Source organism: Cervus elaphus, chromosome 15 (genome assembly GCF_910594005.1).
Source record: "Cervus elaphus chromosome 15, mCerEla1.1, whole genome shotgun sequence".
Lineage (NCBI taxonomy): Eukaryota > Metazoa > Chordata > Mammalia > Artiodactyla > Cervidae > Cervus > Cervus elaphus.
The window spans coordinates 44460605-44479721 of NC_057829.1; the positions used below are offsets into that span (position 1 = coordinate 44460605).

A 19117-nucleotide genomic window follows, 5' to 3' on the forward strand; every position below is an offset into this window, starting at 1 on the left:
GACTATGTGCCAGACTGAATGCTGAGCACTTCGCGGTGGTCTCAAGTCAATTCCCATAGTTCCCCTTCGCAGGGTGGGAAGTAACCCATTTCTCAGTTGAAGAGCAGGTGCAAAGCGCTGAATAAATGCATGGTGGTTACTAAAAGCCTCCGGGGCGAACTGGCATTATTTCCTTTTGACGGCACGGTATTCTATTTTAAAGATTCAACCTCATACTTGAGAAAAGGGAGACTTGGCTAATACATAAGTGATAGCTTTGGCTTGGAATCAGAGAAGCTCTGATACAAAGACCAGTTTGGTGTCCTTGGTTCCAGTTAACCCGGCCGCAGTGCAGCAAGCCGAGGCCGGTGGTCACTTCCAGGTCCTGCACTCCCAAAACAGGACGCTATTAGCTTACTCAGGCTGCCACTGGCCTAGCTGGCCCTTACCTCTGGGACCGACCTGTTTGTTTTCCCTTAGTTCTCATTCAGTTCTAGCCTCTGGGACTCAATCTCTCCATCTGCATAATGGGAACAGTTACCAGCCCTGTCCTCACCCCTCCCTGGGCCCCGGCTTCCTCGGTGCAGGTCACATTTCCAAAGCAGGACCCAGTGCAACTGAGAGGTCAAAAGCTGGAGCTCGCCGCAGTCCCGGGAGCATCCAGCGCTGGGGCAGGAGTGAGAAAGGAGGGGACGGGGGAGCGGCCGGCTGGGAGGGGACTCCGGTCCAAGCCCCCTGCCACAGCCCGGATTCAGCTCCAGGCCCGCCCCTCGCCGCGCGCCCGCCCCGCCCCGCTCTCGCCTCTAAAGTGCCGGGCGCGCGCCTCTTGCTGCCGCACTTTCACTCTCCGCCGCCTCATCCCCTCTGTGTCCGGCCTCCGTCCGCCCGCCGCCGGCTAGTGCCATGGATGCCAAGGTCTTCGTCGTGCTGGCCCTCGTGCTGACTGCGCTGTGCCTCAGCGACGGTGAGTGCGCCCAGCGACCGAGGCGTGGGCAGGCGCTGGGCTCCGGGCTCGGTGCGGGGCCCCGGCTCTTCTGCCCCAGCCCGAGCCGTCCCGAGCGAGCCCAACTCTAGCCGCTTTGCACCCCGGAGGTTGAGGCAGCCCACTTCGCGGGGCGCACTCCCTCGGCGTGCGGTGTTCGAAGTCCCCCGCCTGGCGCTCCCAGCTCTGAGGCTTCGCACTCCGCGACAGGGCTCGGGTTCCGGGACCCGGGAGCAGCCGGCCGACCTCGGGCGGGCTGCAGAGCGAGATCGCTCAGGATAGCTGGGTGCGAGCGCGCCCTGGGCGCTTTCGGAGTCGGCTAGGGAGGGCGCAGAGATGTGGAGCTGAACCGGGAACCGCGGGTCCCTGGCCCTTGACCACCCACCTCCCAGATTAGTGCCTTCTCTAGCGCAGTTGAGTTTCCAGAAGCGAATGGGCTCCGAGGCCCCGCAGCGCATCGCACCGGACATGCGATCTGCGGTTCGTGATGGAGAGAGCACTTTGCAAAGCCTGTCTGGCACCGCGACTTGTTTGTGGTGGCGATGCGATCTGGTCAGCTGCGCGGCGTCCCATTCACGCGAGAACTACCCTCTCTCTGCACCCACCTAAGTGGGGCTCCGCGGGCTTCTCGTTCCGAGCAGCTGTCGGGTTTGAGCCAAACGCCTGGCTGCGCTTCCGTACCCGTAGTGCGGTCCGCAGCCACGCGGCGAAGCTGGACGCGCATCCAGCCAGTGCCTTCCCTGCCTGTTCCTGGGGTCACCCAGGAGAGACCCAGGCGCCATCCGGGTCATGCATGCTCCTACCCAGCCCCCCAAGCACACCTGCAAACAGGCTCCTTTGTCACCAGCCGACTGAGCTCTCTACTTCGAAGTGAGCTGAGCGCTGCTGCAAAATTCAATCTCCAAGGCCTTAGGCCACGGGGAAAGGTGGTGTCCCATTTCACTGTGAGAGGGAGAGAGCGTTTTTTCCTTTTGAGGCTTAAGAGAAAACTCACTGTCCTGTTACAGGACACCACTGCTGCAAACCAAAATAAACCGTTGCCTCTGAACACACAAAACAAAACCATGTCAGCCTGGTCAGGCCCTGCTGAGAGTTCTTGGCTGTGAAGTTTCTAACCAATCCTGCAGAGGGTTGAAGGATACTGAGAGCTCCCTGCAGCTGAGGTCTGTTTGGGGGCTCAGACCCTGGAGCAGTCAGCTGGGTTCCCACAGAAGACCACAGGCTGCATTCTGCATGGCTAGTGAATGACCACCTGGGAAGTGTTCCTTAAAAGTGTAGCAAGTTGCTGGTCAAAGCTACAGTGGAACTGCCCCCAAGGGGGATTTAGATTTTTTTTTTTTTTTTTCTGTAAGGTGAAAAAGTAACCTAGCCTTTTCTTTACACAGTCCTGGCCCCAGGTCATGGGGAATGCTCTGGTTTGAGCATGTTAACATTTGAGTGGTTGGGCGAAAGTGGAGGTGTTACCATCCAGCTGTTGGAGGAGGAAATGGTGCTTCCTCTGGCTGCCACCTCCCCTGGGGAACTGCAGAAATGACTGGAATGCAGGGACCCAGGTCTTGGAGTCCTGGGCTCAGCTGACCCTGGGGAACACAGAAGGAGTGGGGGCCTCGTTCACAGGTTCCTTCTAACTCTGGCAAGTGTTGGTTGCTTGCCCATCTGAGTTGCCCTCTTGGCAGTTGAGTGGCCAGGTCAGGATGGTCATGCTTTCCTTGCATGCATAGGTCAGGAGGCACTTTGTGACCACCGAGAGGCTGGGTGCTCCCACTGAGTCCCCATGTTCAGGCTCTGACTCTCTGGCTTCTATCCTCCTTCCACTGGTTGACCTCAACCACAAAGCTGGGTTCCTGAATGCCCTGGGCTTCTAGGGGTTAAAGCCAGGCTGGGTCCCAGTCCCAGGCCTGGTTGGGGGGGCTAACTCAGGGGCTCTTGTCTCTGCATTAGTGTGGAAGGACTGCTGCCGAGCAGAGCCCAGTTCACCAGATGCCAACTTCACCAGAAGCCAAGTTCACCCCAATCCTGGGTAACATCTGGGCCAGTCAGGCCTCTTGCCTGTACATATGCAAACCAGTTGGAAAAGTTAGTAATATTGGTAAAAAGCTGGCAGGAAGGTCACCAGGTGGACACAGCACCTAGCTCTCTTGGTAAGAACGCTTGGGGCTCTGTCACTTTAAAAAACCTGTTGAAATTCTCCACTTGATAGGCAGGCAACTGGGTCCTGGGAGCACGAATGAAAAATTGCCTTTGAAGGAAACGGATAATCCCAGGGGGTTGGAGAGGGGAGAGGAGAAAAAGAGAAAGCTTGTGTTTTGAGCTTAGAATGGGCTCTGATTTCTGGCCTGATCTCACTGCTTGGTTAATGGAGTCCAAGCCGCGTCTGGGGGACAGGGGCGAGGAGCAGCCCCCAGCATCCACAGCATCGCCCCAGCAGCTGTCACGCTGTGCACCTTCCGGCTTGACGCTCTGGGATTGGGACCAATCCTGCCTCACCACTGGGACCCACAGTCTGGTTCTGCTCAGTTGGGACCTGGTCACAGGACACTCAATAGGGGGACTTTGACGCTTCCTTCACTCAGGCAGCCCAGCCCCCAGCTCCAGGCCACTTTCCCAGGTGCTCTGGTTACAGAGCGAGGCAGACTTGTGCGGGGACCTGATGCGGTTGCTAAAAGCCCGGCCCCAGCAGCGCCTTTCTGGAGTCAGCCCAGGTGTAAACCTGAAGGCTGCTCCGGGCTCCCTAGCGCCACAGTCACCCAGCGCCTGGAAACCAGGCTTTCTTCTTCCTGGTTTTCAGGGAGTCGAGTTTGATCTTGGGAGGGGCCAGGTGGTCTGCTTCCCCCTTGACTTGGTGGCCATGCCCTCTCTCAACTAAATTAGGCCTTTAGAAGAAGAAAAAAAAAAAATCCCTTGCTCATAAGCTTCCCCAGCTCTCTTGTCCCAAAACATGGAACTTTAGAACCATCAGGAGGCTTCTGGGAGCTCTGTAAACAGGCAAACTTAAAAAATAAAAATCTCTGTACTAAATATTCTCAGACATACATTTAATCCCTGATGAAAGGATTCACAAATTCAAATAATTTGGGGGTATTAAGGGCTTGGATAAAATCTGCAGAAAATGCACACACAGACACACACACACAAATCCTAGGATCCACTCCTCCCAACCCTACCCGCCACCCGAAACCCTCCCCCCCCCCCCCCCACTCCTGGGCTGGCAATTCTAGACTTACAGGGTGAGCTGTGGGTTCTGCAGGAGCCCTTTGCTAATTTACACTAATGAGTGTCAATTATGGCATTTTGCAAATTGGTGAATTGGCAAACAAAGATGGAATACAACCCAGGAGGTTGGAGCATCCTTGTGCCTCAGCCTTGCAAGTGCAGGGGAGAAGGTGGGCCCTTGCCTGCCCTCTGGGGATTCCCAGGGAGGAAGCCAGTTGGGATTCTTTTGTGGTTTGCCTGAGCTTAAGGTAAATGTGAGGGGAGAGAAGACCGCAGGTGGGGGAGGGCAGCATTCCCAGGGATGCTGTAGTGGCTTCTCCGGGGGAGGAGGAGGAGAGAGCAAGCCTGGAGCCTCTTTCTTCCCTCTTGTTTTTCCCTGAAAGGGGAAGTCTTTCTCAATAGGCCCTGGAGGAATTGATTTTGCACAGAATAACTGGGAACCTCAGTGCCTTGGACTGAAACAGTCCTCTCCTGTAATTCATGCCCTTTTTTGAGACACCCTAGCAGGAGGCTTCTTATGTTAGCTTCCCTAACCCCCTAGGGTCTAGCCTCCTTAGGTCCTTCTGGCCTCTTGCCTTGTTGAAGCTGAGCCCAAGCCCACTCAGAGTTCCCTGTGCCACCCAAGGTGAAGGTCTCTGCCACGAGGCACCCATGACTCCTCCCATTGCTCCCCAGCAAACCACCACCTGATCCCTCGGCTGTAGACTCAGACACCCTTGTATCCCCAAGGCCCAGCAGGAAAATAACAAGCTGCCTTGTTCTCATTTCCCTCTCCAGCGAAACCGGTCAGCCTGAGCTACAGATGCCCTTGCCGATTCTTTGAGAGTCATGTCGCCAAAGCCAACGTCAAGCACCTCAAGATCCTCAACACTCCAAACTGCGCCCTTCAGATCGTGTAAGTCTCAATGTCATCCTCCAGAAATGGGCATAGTGACACCTCACCCGTAGACATGTTAAAGCTAGGGAAATGACACCTGCCGAGTGTCTAACCTCGAACCTGGCATGACTAGCAGCAGCTGACATTACCACCAGGAAGGGGTTTCAAAAGCTGCTCTTAGCCCTGGTGCCCTAAAGCCTGGGTTCCATGCTCCCACAGGTCCTTACCTCCTCTTTCCAAGCTCCCTCCCTTTAGTGTAAGAGATGGGAGCACATTCAGATGTGCCCCTTAGACTGGAGGAACATGAACTTCACCAAACTTTCTTTCGGCTGAAATACAGTAAATTAACCAGCCCCTTGCTAGTAATAGTTCTACCAATTTCAGGGCTTTGGTGCCCTCATTTAATCCTTTATTACACAGCACAAAATCCCAAGACCCAAATGCAGCTGAAGCCATCATTAAACTGTTTGGTGAAACTCAAAATCACCAGCTCACTTAACTACATTTTCTGAAACCCAACACACAAGGTTTTTATTTTGCTGGTGTTGATGGCAGCTGCTAACATTTGATTTCATTCATGTGGGAAACGAGACACACCAAAATCACATATGCAGAAGACAAAGATCTCTCCTGGAGTGCAGGAGGCTGGGCCGGGTGCAGAAAGAAAGCCACACGTGGTTGTCAATTGCTCAGACCTCCAGTGCCCACGTGTCCCCGTGCTCACTTGCAGTGAGCTTGGTGGGGGACACAACAGGTGGAACAAAAGCTACCTGACGACTTTCCACCCAACAGCAACTGGTTTTAGGTTTGATTTTTCTTTGTCTTTTTTTCCTAGCCTTTCCTGCCTTGAATGTATTTGTCATTTACACTATGTTTTAGGGCACTAGAAGATGAATTTTTTTCTTTGCTTGTAATAAAATACTCTCTCATTTGAGAAGTATTTAATCAGATATTGAATTCAGTGAGGATGGGCCACTTTGCAGTGGAGATTTCCTGCCTGGAACTGCATCTCGAGTTGGAAGAAGCCAAATAGAGTCCTCAGGTCTGTTTGCACAAACACAACATTAAAAAACAGCAGACCCCAGAACTGGAGCTCAGTCCACCTTGCTCTGAGACTGGCCTTCTGCACAGCTCATTGGCTCAACAGGCAGGCTATGTGAAGACTCCTGTGAGTGTCGCCAAGCCACTGTGCTGGCCTCAGGTGTCCTCATAGTTGCCGAGTGGCTGGGGGGTGGTAGTGTCCTCAGGCTACTTGACATTACCTGGTACCAGGGTTTTATGGAGAGGGATCCAGAGATAAGTCCAGGCTCTCCTCCAGAAGTCTTTAGGGAGGGAGGTTATGAATGGAGGTGATAGGGTGCAGACCAAACTTTCAGAGAACAAATGAGACCATGAACATTCAATGAACTTGTAAATACTCTCTGGAAACCATTTTCTGGCAAACTACCTACACTTCCTCTCCCTCACCCCCTTCCCCATCCCTCCCACCCGTACACTGTCCCTCCCCCTACTGCACTCTCACCTCTCCCATCCCCCAGACTATTGCTCATACTTCTCTGTAGGTCTCCAAGCCCCCAGGCTTACTCGTAAGTCTGTCTTCCATGTACTGTCAAGATGACCCATCAAAATAAAAATTGGCTTCTGCCACCCTCCAGTTCAAAGTCCCCACGGGTTCCCATCACAAACAAAATTGCAGATAAAACACCACTTCTTTGCTCCTTACACCTGGCCACAGGCTTCTTCAGTGTCCTGTCTCTCCAATTCCTCCACATCCTCTCTGCACTGTCAACCCCCTGGGGTATTTGCTCCTACTTTTCTTTCCCCCTTTACTTGCCCACTCCTACTTATCCTTCAGAAGCCAGCTCAGATGTTATGTGTGTGAATTCTCTCTGGACTCCTTAAAGACTTTCCTTCTCTTCCCAGTATCTCTGGCGTGAAACCTGCAACATGGCTAGCTTCGTCTCCCTAGCACATCTAGGGTTCCTTCCAAGCCTGAGTCAGCTGGGAGGCTCCAGTCGGGTCCAAACCTGGGTATCAGATGAGCAGTGGCCCAGGTCACAGCCATGCCCCCTTCCGTTCAGCTGCACACTGTCGCCTCTTCTGTTTTGACAGGGCAAGGCTGAAGAACAACAATAGGCAAGTGTGCATTGACCCGAAACTGAAGTGGATTCAGGAATACTTGGACAAAGCTTTAAACAAGTAAGCACAACAACCAAAAAGGACTTTCCACTAGATCCACCTGAGGAAAGCTAAACCTGAATGAGATGAGAGGGCAAAGGTATGGGGGGAAGAAGGGCTGAATGGTGAGGACCAGGTATGCCTGGGGGGCAGTGCATTGACCTGGGGATGGACGTGAGGTTTGCCCAGTATGTAGACAACTGCATTTATAGCACATGGTACAATATTGCAGCGTGTATTCATCCATACTCTTCACATTGGCCGTTTTATAACTGGGGTTTTTCTAAGAAATTATATCATTCCATCAGCATTTCCCACCAGTCAGTTACCTCATGATCATCACAGTCATCATCACTCATTATCCTTTTTTAAATTGATAATTACTTCAAGCTCTGTATTTGGTTTGTTTTGGAGATTCTCCTTTTCTCCCCTGGGGAGTCTGAGCACAGTCAGGTGATGGCCAAGCAGGGAGCTGAGAAAAGCATTCTTCCTCCAGACGCTGAGGCTGGGAGGAAGACTGGGCAGCTCCGGCAGCAGGAACCACTACTAGAATGACAACCCAGATGCTGGCTGGTGCTCGGCAGTGGCCACTACCTTACACCTCCTGGTTCAAGCTCAGTGATTAGAGGAGAGCTCCATGTAGAACTGCCATCACTGGGGACTGTGCTCAGAGACCCTCTCTGGATCATTCCCAGCCTCTCCCTGCTTCCCAGAGCCTGCTTTCATCTTGCTTCTGCTTCTCATTTCTGTACGCACCCAGCTGGAGGAGGGTGACCGCAGGGGCTCCAGCTCTGCAGCCCCCCTCCTCCCTTTGCCCACACCTCTTCCGCAGGCCCTCTGTGAGATCCTTCTCTGGCCTTCTCCAGAATGGGGCTGGCCCTCTGCTGGGGGTATGAGATCATGTCTCCGCCTTCCCATGAAAGACAGTCTTTGCAAAATCAAATGCAGTTTTCAATCTGAGGGTTTGCTTTGAGGAATTTGGTTTCTGCGATTGCCTCTGAAGCCTATGTAGGCCATGGAGGCTCTACAAATTCTGAGGTTTCTGAAATCAGAAGTGAAAAAAATAGATGAATAGACAGCCTCTGACCACTAACCCCTCCTCCTGAAGCCACAGCACAGTTTCAGGTTCCAATCAGAAATGTTGGCAAGATGAAATTCCCATGCATAAATGGGATCCACAGATGGGCCTGGTGGTATTTGTAACTTTTTGCAAGGCATTTTTTATATATATTTTCGTGCACAATTTTTTAAACGTTTCTTTAGTAGACAAATGTATTTCAAAATATATTTATAGTCAAACAATTCCTATATTTGAAGTGGAGCCATATGAATGTCAGTAGGTTACATTTCTCTATTATCGTAAACTACTGGCAATTTGTAAAGAAATATATATGATATATAAGTGTGATTGCAGCTTTTTAATGTTACCCACAGTGTATTTTTTCACTTGTACTAAAATTGTATCAAATGTGACATTATATGTACTAGCAATAAAATGCTCGTTGTTTCATGGTATAAACCTCCTACTGTATGTGGGAATTTATTTACCTGAGCTAAAATCCACTAATTGTCAGACATGGGGCTCACACACATTTCTGGTATTTATAAACATAAACTGGCCTGCTGGTCAGGTGCCTTGCATCCCTTCTGCTGAGTTCACATTGCAAGTGACAGTACATGGGCCTTGCTCAGGAGCAGGTTAGATCTGCAACTCAAGCTTTTGCGTTGTTGTTTTTTTTTTTTTAAACAGTGGAATCAGTGGTGCTAGTTTTCTGAAGAATAATATTTGACTCACTAATTCCTCTTCCCCTTCCTCCTCCACCCTGGTTCTCCTAACATCCCCATGTAATCTCCAGAGACTCAACCCTCATAATACCCAGCTTTCACATTTTCCCATGTAAAAATCCCATAATTCCAGCCCATGGTTAATATCAAGCTTTCTCAAGAACAGGTGGCCTTACCCCATAAATCATTAAATACCATTCAGCTTGAATCATGTTAATATGACAGTCAAGAGCCAATTGCTCTAATAAAGTTGCTCTAATAAAATCCTGCTAACCAGCTCTCTCCCTTGCTCTCCAGAACAATCCCAGTCATTTCCAGGGGTGTCCACGGGCATCCAGAAAGAAGGTGGGGTCGGGCTGCCTTCTTTTTCTCTTGGATGGTCATCCAAACCTTGGTCCTCCAGCCTCCTTTATTCTATTTGAAATGCAGAGATGTTTAAGATAAAGCAGGGAGTTCAGCTCTGCATTGAGATGTAAAGAAGCTCTAGGAGAGCAGGTTAGGGTGACACAGTCTGGCCCTGGGCCTGCCTTCCCACCCTTACAGATATCAAGTCCTGGTCCCTGTTGGAAGCCTCAGGCAATAGGGGGAACTGGGGTCAAGCTGGCCAATGGATCATGGCTATAACCAGTTCACAAGTATCGGTGTTCTGGAAGCCCGTGTAATATTTTTTTGGAATTGGGGGAAATGTCTGATTTATTTTAATGAAATACTGACAGACAGTACTTTGCCCAGGAGCCTCCAGGCCTGAGACTAAAGACAGGGTTAAACAAATACACAGGCCAGTTTTAAATATTGCACAGACTGACATGTACTGCTGTTTATTTCAACATTATTAATGGTTCTACTAATTCTATCTAAGGGGGAGCAGAGAAGAAAAAGTGGGGAAAAAAGAAAAGATAGGAAAAAAGAAGCGACAGAAGAAGAGAAAGGCTGCTCAGAAAAGGAAAAACTAGTTATCTGCCACTTCGAGATGGACCGCAGTGCACTCTGCTCCCGGCGCTTTGTAAATTTGCTCTCAACCTCCTCCAGGGCAGAGCCCCCCTGCCTCCTGGGGCAGGCTCTCAGACTTCCATGGGGGAGCAGTGCTTTGCCGCCTCTGTGGCCACACTGGCTCCTGTATTTATGTGCTTTTCAGGGTCCTTCCTGGTCTGCTAAGTTAAGAAGAAAGTAGTTCTGCAGAGATGGGGGTTGGGGTCTGTGATGCAGAGCCCGTGTGCTCAGGACTCCATCTAGAACAGCGGACTCTAGAATGGTTCAGGGCTCCATCTAGAGTGACCTGGCATCTCTCTCCAGCATCACCCTGGGCTGATAAGCCTCCCACCTAGCCCTCCACTCCCTCTCTCGGAAGGCCCATGGTCAGGATCGCGCAGAGCTGACACAGCTCCACACTCTTACAATTTGCATTCCTGTCTGAGGGCAGCGTGTGGCCACCTGAACTCTGCACAGAGCAGTCTGCTAGTCCAGCAGGGGTGTCTGAAGACAGCCAGCGAGAGGCATGTACCTTATACCCTCTCGTTTGGCCCCCTGCCTGGGGCATCCCTGCCTTTGTGGAGTAGAGCTGGCTGTGGTCATGACATTTGCAGGTGATAACTGAAACCTTGCCCCAAGTGCCTGTTGCCTGGTCCTCCACCACTCTGCCATGGGAGACAGGACTTTTCCCCTGGGCCTGGGACCGTGTGAGTGGCTTTACCTCCAAGCTCAGGTGGGTTTCTTCAGACTATGTGGGGAAAATGGCTGGCAGCTCTGCATTTCCAGAGAGCAGCTGTGGAAATGCTTCTCAGGGAGCCTCTTTGCAGGGCAGTTAATTCACTTTGTAGATTCTTTCAACGGGTCCGGAGTCCCTGATGCAGAGGAGTTGTGTGAAGCGCCTGTAGCTCTGGGGACTCCTACCATGTCCCCTCCCCCGCTTCTGCGTGACCTTGAGTGATTAGGTTCCGGGACACAGCTGTCTCAGTCCTCATTCACCAGCCCCCAATCCAACACATATACACACACAGATTTATGGCTGAGATTTCTTCCCAAGTCTCTAATTTGGACTGGGAGGAGGGGGGATCCCAGGGGAGAGAGAGACTGATTTCAGTGATACTTTGAAAAGGGAAACCGTGAATATATATACTATTTTCCCTATCCCCCATCACACATGGTCACACACGCACCCTGCTCCCCAGACCCCTGATCATAATTTCAGTACACAGATCCAGAAAGATGACATGGTTGAACGATGGAGCACATGGATTTCAAGCAAAGAAACTCAGAGTCCTTGCCTGTCACCTGGGTCACAGAGCACTGTGTCCTCCTCTTGTTTTACAGCATAGGAATTACAGTCATTACTTTTCCCCATTGGAGGAGTGTACCTCCTAGGGCACTGTGGCCAAGGACTTTTTACTTCCCACTGCATCCCTTGTATCTGGCTAACTCCCCCAGCCTGTACCCCTCTTGCAGGGGAGGAGGGTAATGGTAGGCCTGCTTCCGAGTGTGTGGGTTGCCCATCTACCTCGTCGGGCCCTCGGTGCCTCTGAAGGCCTCTGGCTGGTTGCTGGACTGTCTAGGGTTGCGGTCCTTTCTGTGGAAACCAGCAGCAGTGGTCTGCGAGACCTCGGCCAGGGTAGCACTACTGTTACAAAAAAGTGGGCCAGACACGTGCCTCCATGCTCCCTTCTTCACACCTCAGGAACAGGATATCTTTGTGCCAAAGAGGGTGACAGGTCTGTTCTGGGAGAGCTGTTTGGCCTGTGGCAGCTGTGGGTCAAGCTGTTGCTTCCCTGAGGTGGCAAACTGCTTTCTGCAGTGCTCGGGAAGACAGCACCAGCCACCTAGCCCCGGGTCAGCGCAAGCTGTGGGGACTCAGAGTTGCCCTCCCTCCCCCATTAAGACACATAGGCAAGCCTCTGTCTGCCCTTAGATTACCCCACTGGCCCTGGGGCCACACTGTATCTGACCAGCGGGCACAGCCCCAGCCCCACTGAAGACAGGGTCGCCGTGGAAGAGCCGAAGAGCCGGACCTCCATTCCATTGTGGGTTGAAACTTAACTAGGCGGCGCTCAGGCGTTTGCCACCAGGTGCGCATGCGCAGTCCCAGCGCTGCCCGGCGGCTGGAGCTCCGCGCTCCAGGACCAACGCGCCGCGCCAGCCCAGAGGTCCTGGGGCGGGGCGCTGTGTGACCCGGGCTGATGCCTAAGCTGGGCTAAGGCATCGCGCCTCGTCCTGTCGTGTGACCGCTGTGCCATGCCCTCGTTCGTCCTTCCGCACTGTGCTTGCTCTGCCCTCCTGCCCTTTCCGCTTCCCGCCTTCCATCCGTCCCTCGCCTCTTCCATCTGTCTCTCTCACTTCAGTCTCCTCGCTCAGGGTCTCGGAAGGGAGAAGCCCCGCAGCGATTTGGAAATCAAGAGTGGGGGGCGGTCCCCGGCTGGAGCGGGTCTCGCGTCTCAAGCGTGCTGCCCCGCCACTGCGGGAACCCGCCTTAATGGTGTCTCCCTCTGTTCTTGTTAACAGGAGGTTCAAGATGTGAGAGGCGCAGGTTGGGTCAGACGCCTGAGGAAACCTTACAGTAGGAGCCCGGGTCTGAAACCAGTGTTAGGAAGGGCTTGTGGCCACCCCCTGCACCCAGGCGGGGCTGAGTGCATTTCCGAGGGCCTTGTCTCGCAGTTTGCCTTACTTCACCATTTGATTATGTAGCAGAATATATGGTGTTTATTTCTCATTTAGTTTGATTATCCAATGTCACTGGTAACAGATAGGAACTTAGATTAAGACCATTCTATTACCTGCTTTGTTGTATCTTTCCCACGGAACCCCTTATCTGGCCGGAGGTTCCTGAGCTGTGCAGGCGGGAACCCCAGAACCCCAGAAGGAGGGAGACTTGCCCACATCACCATGTCCAGGGTGGAGAGCCTCCAGGAGGGGTCCGCGCCAGCCAGCCTGGGCAGATTCTAGTGAAGGCTGCCCTGTGCGAGTGGTGGAGGAGATAGGTTCTAGGGGGCCAGGCAGGAGGCTCACCCTTCTCTGGGGTGAGAGCAGGGGTGGGCCTTTTTGGTGAGCACTGCAGGGCTTCCCTGAGCTGAGCAGGCAGGAGTGTGAGACCAGGGTAGGGTGAGATGCACCCTTCATCCCGAGCTCTCTTCTACATCCCATCACGTCCTTCTCATCATTCTCTCTCTCATCCATCGTCATGTGTATCCAAGACTGTCTCCGTGACCCCGGAAAAGGACTCTCTCAAGACCAAAGCTTTACTTTAAACTGGGCACCAAGAAGCAACCCAAAATGTCTTGTGTTACCTGGTCCTGGAATCACTGTGCACATCTATGTCTTGTTTGAAATACTGTCCAGCGTCCAATCCTGTGTTTTTGTTCAAAGCCAATGTCCTTGGTGCATGTGCTGTCAGTTCCTCGTATGCAAAGGCTGAGAGTGAAGAGGTGCCCCTTGGGGCCTTTGACCAGGTTTCTGATTAGGGCTGTGATCCGTTTGGGTGAAACCTTGATTTCCCCATGATCACGAACCCCTGGTGGTATCAGCAGAGCCCAAGGGAACTCAATTTGCAGCAGTATGGACCTCCGAGGATGTAGACCCTCAAGGCTTCTATAATTGTTGATATCTCAGAACTACTGAGAATTTTCTCACTGTGGTGTCAGCACTGTTTGGGGAATAACAAAAAAACTTTTTTTCAACTTTTTTTGGTTTTGAAAGCCCGACCCATAAAATAATCAAAGCTGAACATGAAGATTCCTTCCCAATTAAAATCTAAACTCACCTTTTCCACCATTTGATGATTCTGTCATCTTTTACCTTGACAGTGGCCCCTGGACCTTCTCTGCCGCCACAGTCATTTTGTGCTTACAGGATGTCCAACAGGGCATTCCTCTTAGAAAACGATGGGCTGGTTAGGAAAGTAGCTTACAAATCCTGACATTTAGAGTGTTTCCCTTTACTGAGAGCAGTTTGTATGGTTGCATTAAACAGTTTAAAAATCTCACTTTCTGGAAAGGTAGGCACTTGAAAGGTTTTTGCTTGTTTTGCTTTTCATTTGGTCTCACTAATACTTTTCCTCTCTGGTTAAAGTTCCCAATAAAGTTTTTTAAGTTAAGAAAGTAGAAAAAAAAAGGACAAACCAGGAAATGTATCAATTGACAGGAACTGTAAATAACATGCAGAAAGTACATAGTTGTAAAATAATCTTGAATTGTAGGTGTTCTCAGATTTAATAATCTTTGAGTTATCAGTAACATGTGTTAGGCATTTCCATAAATATTCCTTTAAATTAGATCTTCACGGTATATGGCCAATCCATCAACCAAACAAAAATTCATATCGTCAAACCAGCTTTGTTATACTGATAAAAAAAAGAGTATGGAGGGGCCTTTATTAGTTACAAGGTATACAGAACTGGTTTCAAAACCCTCTTCTGAAATTAACCTGTCACTACAGGGCTCCTGAATTATACATGAAATGATCGAATTGTCAGTGGGAGAATCATTTTCTAAGTAATTCAAGATATTTTTAAAATCTCATGGAAAATTTAGAAGCATCTTCCCCTGGAACCCATGAACCAGAACCATTAAATCTCTTTCTCTTAGAAAATTAATATGCCCTAAATAAATCTTGACTGCAGTTAAATAAAGAATGATTTTTGTTTCTCCCCTATTGGGGGGAAAATAGATAAGAGGAGAAACTGCCTGGAAAATGATTTGTGTGACAATTCCTCTCCTTGCAGTGCTCCTAAGTGGAGACTGCCCAGCTAAAGCAAATATGCATTTAAATAGTCCATTTGCACAGGAAAAGACTCTCTTGATCCCCTTTTGCTTTCAAAATACAAATCCTGTGCATCACTTTGATTAGGGAGTACCCAGCTGTTCCTCCCGGTCCAGTGCTGCCCCTCTCTGACCTTCCCTTGTGCTCCGTGTAACCTCCAGGGTGGTCCTCCACCACCAGCCTTTGCATCAGGACCCGGGCAGGGAAGACTGGGGGGACTGAGCTCACAGATGTGCTGCGTGTTGGAATCTGAATCTGTGCCTTGTGTTGTTCGCACTGTTCTTTGCCCCACTCTGGCCAGGTGCTAAGACCCCAGCGAGGCTCAGGAGGGGCCCTCTGCATATCTGCCGGTCCTCCAGAGAAAGGAGGGCCAGCTTTGAGGAGAGGGCCTGAGTAACAAAAGGTTGTAGTCCCCCTGTGTGAAGTCCAGAGAACTTAAGCCTTGTCACTGGATCCAGCCTGACCTTCCTTTTCTGACTGCTGCCTGGTGTAATCACTATGAGATCTCTCACTGGGAGTTTATCACCTTTCCCAGGTGGTACACCCTTTTGGAGCTGGATGAGAATTGTGGGGTCCTGATCCCTCTATGCATCTTCGCTGGGAAATTTCCCATCCCTTGGAAATATCCCTTAGAAAAACCTTCATGTCCCCTAAGGAGACCACTGACATTGCCAAGGTGAAAAATCCCATAGATTGTAATCCTGCAACCTCGCTGGACTCTCAGTCTCTGAGCAGTGATGGGTTCAGTGTTAAATGTGATAAATACTGTATTTTGTATTGTTTAAATGGCATCTCCCACAAAATGTGAAAATGGTCCCGGAGAAGGCAGCTTCCTGTATGCAGTGTGCTTTTTTTTTTTTTTTTTTTAAAAACAAGTAACAACTCCTTTTGAGAAACAACAATTTCTACTTTGAAATCATATCAATGAAAAGATGTATATGCACTTATAATTTTCCTAATAAAGACATGTACTCAAATGTAGCAGCCAACGGTTTGAAATTAGTTTTACCATGTGGAGCTCTCCAGACCTGGTTTTTCTTCCTCAAACCCAACACACACTGCTGCGACAGTTGGTGGAAAACAAGCCATAGTAATAACACTCATCGTAGACAAGAATTGGGGGGCAGACTTTCATCCTTTAGTTGAGCATCCTTAGCAGGGGGAGAGGCACGCCCTCTTCCCTGAATGCCCTTGGTTTTGTTAGAAGCCCTTCTTTAAGGCCAGTCAGCCCTCTACTCCCAAAGGGATAGTTTTGTGTAAGGGCTTGAGTGCCTATCAGCGATGGGGAGGGATACTTCTCAGGCTTACTACTTCTCAGGCTTAGTAGAAGGCAACAGAGCCTCTGTCCCAGATGGCAGGGCCAAACACCCAGCACTTTCTTATTTTCTGTCCTGCTTCAGGGCCCCTGATAGATACCAGATACTGGGTTCTGTCCACACAGAGGTCGGTCAGCCTTCCACACTTTCCACTACCTTCTCTCAATCATGCTGGAAAGGAGAAGTCAGCACAAAGGCCCCCGAATGCCTGAGTCCAGAGTGTTCTGTCCTCCAGACTCTCTCGCCCGTGGGCCCACATGTGACTGTGTCACTCCTGTGCTCAGTACATCCCGGTCATTTATAGAGTGACTGTGATACGGTTACCAAGCTGCAGATGGGCTGGAAGAAGTAGGAAGGATTTGAGGCCATGTCAAGTGGCACCGTGGGGTCCTGGGACAGGCCAGTTCTTGAATCCTGGTCTTCTCTCTGCTCACTCTGTGATTTGAGACCCTTGCCTGAGTCTCAGCCTCCCCACATAACTCTGGAGCTTAGCATCACCCACACTTGCGTGGATCAGACTGGGCTGGTGTGCATGGAAGCCGTCCTGCTCCCTCTCTCACCCTGGTGCTCCCTGGGGTCTACAGAGTTGGGATGAGACCCTGCCTGCCTCTGCTTAGACTCTGGCCAAAGCTTGGATACCAGCTGGAGTTGAAAGTGATCTTAAAAGTTGAGTTTCTCCCTCTTAGCCAACTGATGGGGAAAAGCCTTTTAGCTCGGTCTTGTAGGTGCCTTGGGGCCTGTGCAGTGCTGGCCCGGAATGCTCCACCACCAGGGAGGGACCCACAACCTAACCCCTGGGTTCATTTCGCAGAAAGATATTGACTCTTCAGAATGATGTTGCATTGAAAAAAAAAGTCCATGGCCTACCATGTTTTACACAACTGATGGCGCTCATTTAGCCAGCCAACAACTGCCATGTCAGGGTCATTACTAGGTGGTATGAATACTGTGGGGAGCAAGCCGGCTTGTCCCCTGACTTCACAGAACCTACAGTCAGGGGTGGGGGCGGGGAATGACTTGCAATGAAGTGAGCATTTTCATAAAGCATGATAAGTGTATGTCAGAGTGCATCCAGGGATCATGGAAACTTAGAGCACCATCAAGGATTCCCTAAAAGCAGTGCTGGTGAAGCTAAGACTTGAGAGAGGTAGATTATTTCTCTACCTCTCTAGGGAGGGGATGATCTACTGACCCCCGAGGACTGCCATTGTGAGCCCATGTGGTATCCTGCTGTGAGTTAGAAATGGAAACTTATTCTGCCCAGGGCTAAGGAATCCAGGGATCTCTCTCCCAGACTCCCACCTCCTCCTCTGAAATGCACCATATGCAAAACGAAATTCCCAATTCCCACTTTCCCCCTACCTGCCATCCTCATTTATGCAAATAACAACTCTGTGTCTTCCCATGGCTCAGGCCAAAATCTTTTAGTTATCTTTGATTTATTGTATTATTTCACAACCCTCAGCTAAACCATCAACAAACCCAATTAGTTACCTTCAAAATACATCCAAAACCCAAACACCCCTCATGCTCCCATTTCGATCCAAGCCACAGCCATCTATCTGAACCCAGTACACCAGGCCCCTAGCTGGCTCACCGTCGTGTCCTGCTGCTTGCTCTCACAGCAACCAAAGTGGCTGATCATCATGCCCTGCCATGTCACCCTTACCCAGATCCTCCAGTGGCCAGAGGTTTATACCTGCGGCCCCTGTTACGTCTCTGAACTCACCCGTCTATACTCCAGCCACACTGGGCTTTTTGCCTTTGAATAGGCCAGGGCTGCCCCTGTAGAGGACTTTTGCACTCAGTGGCCTCTGCCTAGAAATCATATGGTTTACCCCTCCTTTCCTTCCATCTCTGATTGCCATCACCTTGTCAGAAATGGCTTTGCAGACCCCCGACCCTGTATAGCGAGCGGCCCCTCACCTGCATGTGCCTCGGCCACCTTATCCTGCTTGTCCCCACCACCTTCCCTGTTCACTTCCTTGCTGACCGCATCCCCGAAGGAGAGGATTAATACCACCACACAGGAAGAGAGGGGCCTGGCCTCTTTCACTCACTATTTATTCTTTGTGGCTGGTCCATAGAAGGTACTCAAGAAAAATGTTTAGAATGACTGCCTGATAAATCAAGATGCTAACACATTGGACCCTTTCTTTGCTCATGTCTAAAATAAAGACAACAATGCTCACAAGACTGTGCATTCATTTGTGCACCCGAGGCCTCACTGGTAAGTCGTGATTTGGACCCAAATTTATCTCACTCTAATGTCTGTATATGAGTGCTCACACACATTGTCTCTTCTCTAGAGTCTTCCTTCCCCCGGAATCTCTACCGCATGACCAACTATAGTGGTTCATTCCTTGTGAGTCCAGGCTCACGAGTCACCCCCTCCCCAGAGGTCCCTCCATCCTCCCCATTGTAGGGACCAGCAGGCCTTCCATGTGTCACAGTCAGTGTGGGTCCCCGGGGATGGGACCTCTGCTGCTGGTGCTTCATCATAGGCAGTGGATGGCTGGTCACACCTTAGGATACAGCCAGGCCCTTAGAAGAGTGTGATTCCAGAAATACTGAACAGAAAAGGACAATCAGGGATCAGCTCCAGGGAAATGAAGCTGTGTCCTTCCACAGATGGACACTAGTGAGTGACAGACTGGAGGAGGTCTGAGCTCCATGACCGCTGGGATCCCCTGACTCACCTATACGGATCCCAAAGCCTTTCCTGGCAGCAGCTGGGTGCTGCTGGCTTGGCCTCAAGACAGATGCTGGCAGCCAGATCTAGGCAGGATGGCCGACCCTCTGTGGAGGAGGTGAGGCCAGTGGCCGAGGGCTCGGGAAGGTTGGCATCCAGTGTTCAGCCCCCCTGAGCCCAGCCAAGCCCTGCACTGCAGCTGTGGAAGTCCCCCAGAGGAAGGAGGGACCAGGCTTGGTCAGTCTAGAAGGCCCCAGATGCAGCCATGGGGATCTCACCTTGTCCTGGCCTCTTCTTAGGCATTTTCCTGAACGTGGGAACATCAGCCTGGGTCATGGGGGCTTGTAGGG

General features: G+C 50.9%; 1 protein-coding gene across 6 annotated transcripts in view; it reads left to right on the plus strand.

The window, feature by feature from the left end:
* Positions 1-670: 670 nt before the first annotated feature.
* Positions 671-19117, plus strand: part of CXCL12 (C-X-C motif chemokine ligand 12) — a 28188-nt gene continuing 9741 nt past the window's right edge. The window contains exons 1-4 of one of the 6 annotated variants that reach the window (XM_043925407.1): positions 671-943; positions 4952-5069; positions 7164-7250; positions 9874-12500. In XM_043925407.1, coding sequence (XP_043781342.1) covers positions 883-943; positions 4952-5069; positions 7164-7250; positions 9874-9967 — 360 coding nt within the window. In that variant the 5' untranslated portion in view covers positions 671-882 and the 3' untranslated portion in view covers positions 9968-12500. The other 5 variants (XM_043925409.1, XM_043925412.1, XM_043925413.1 and 2 more) reach the window with 5 other exon arrangements.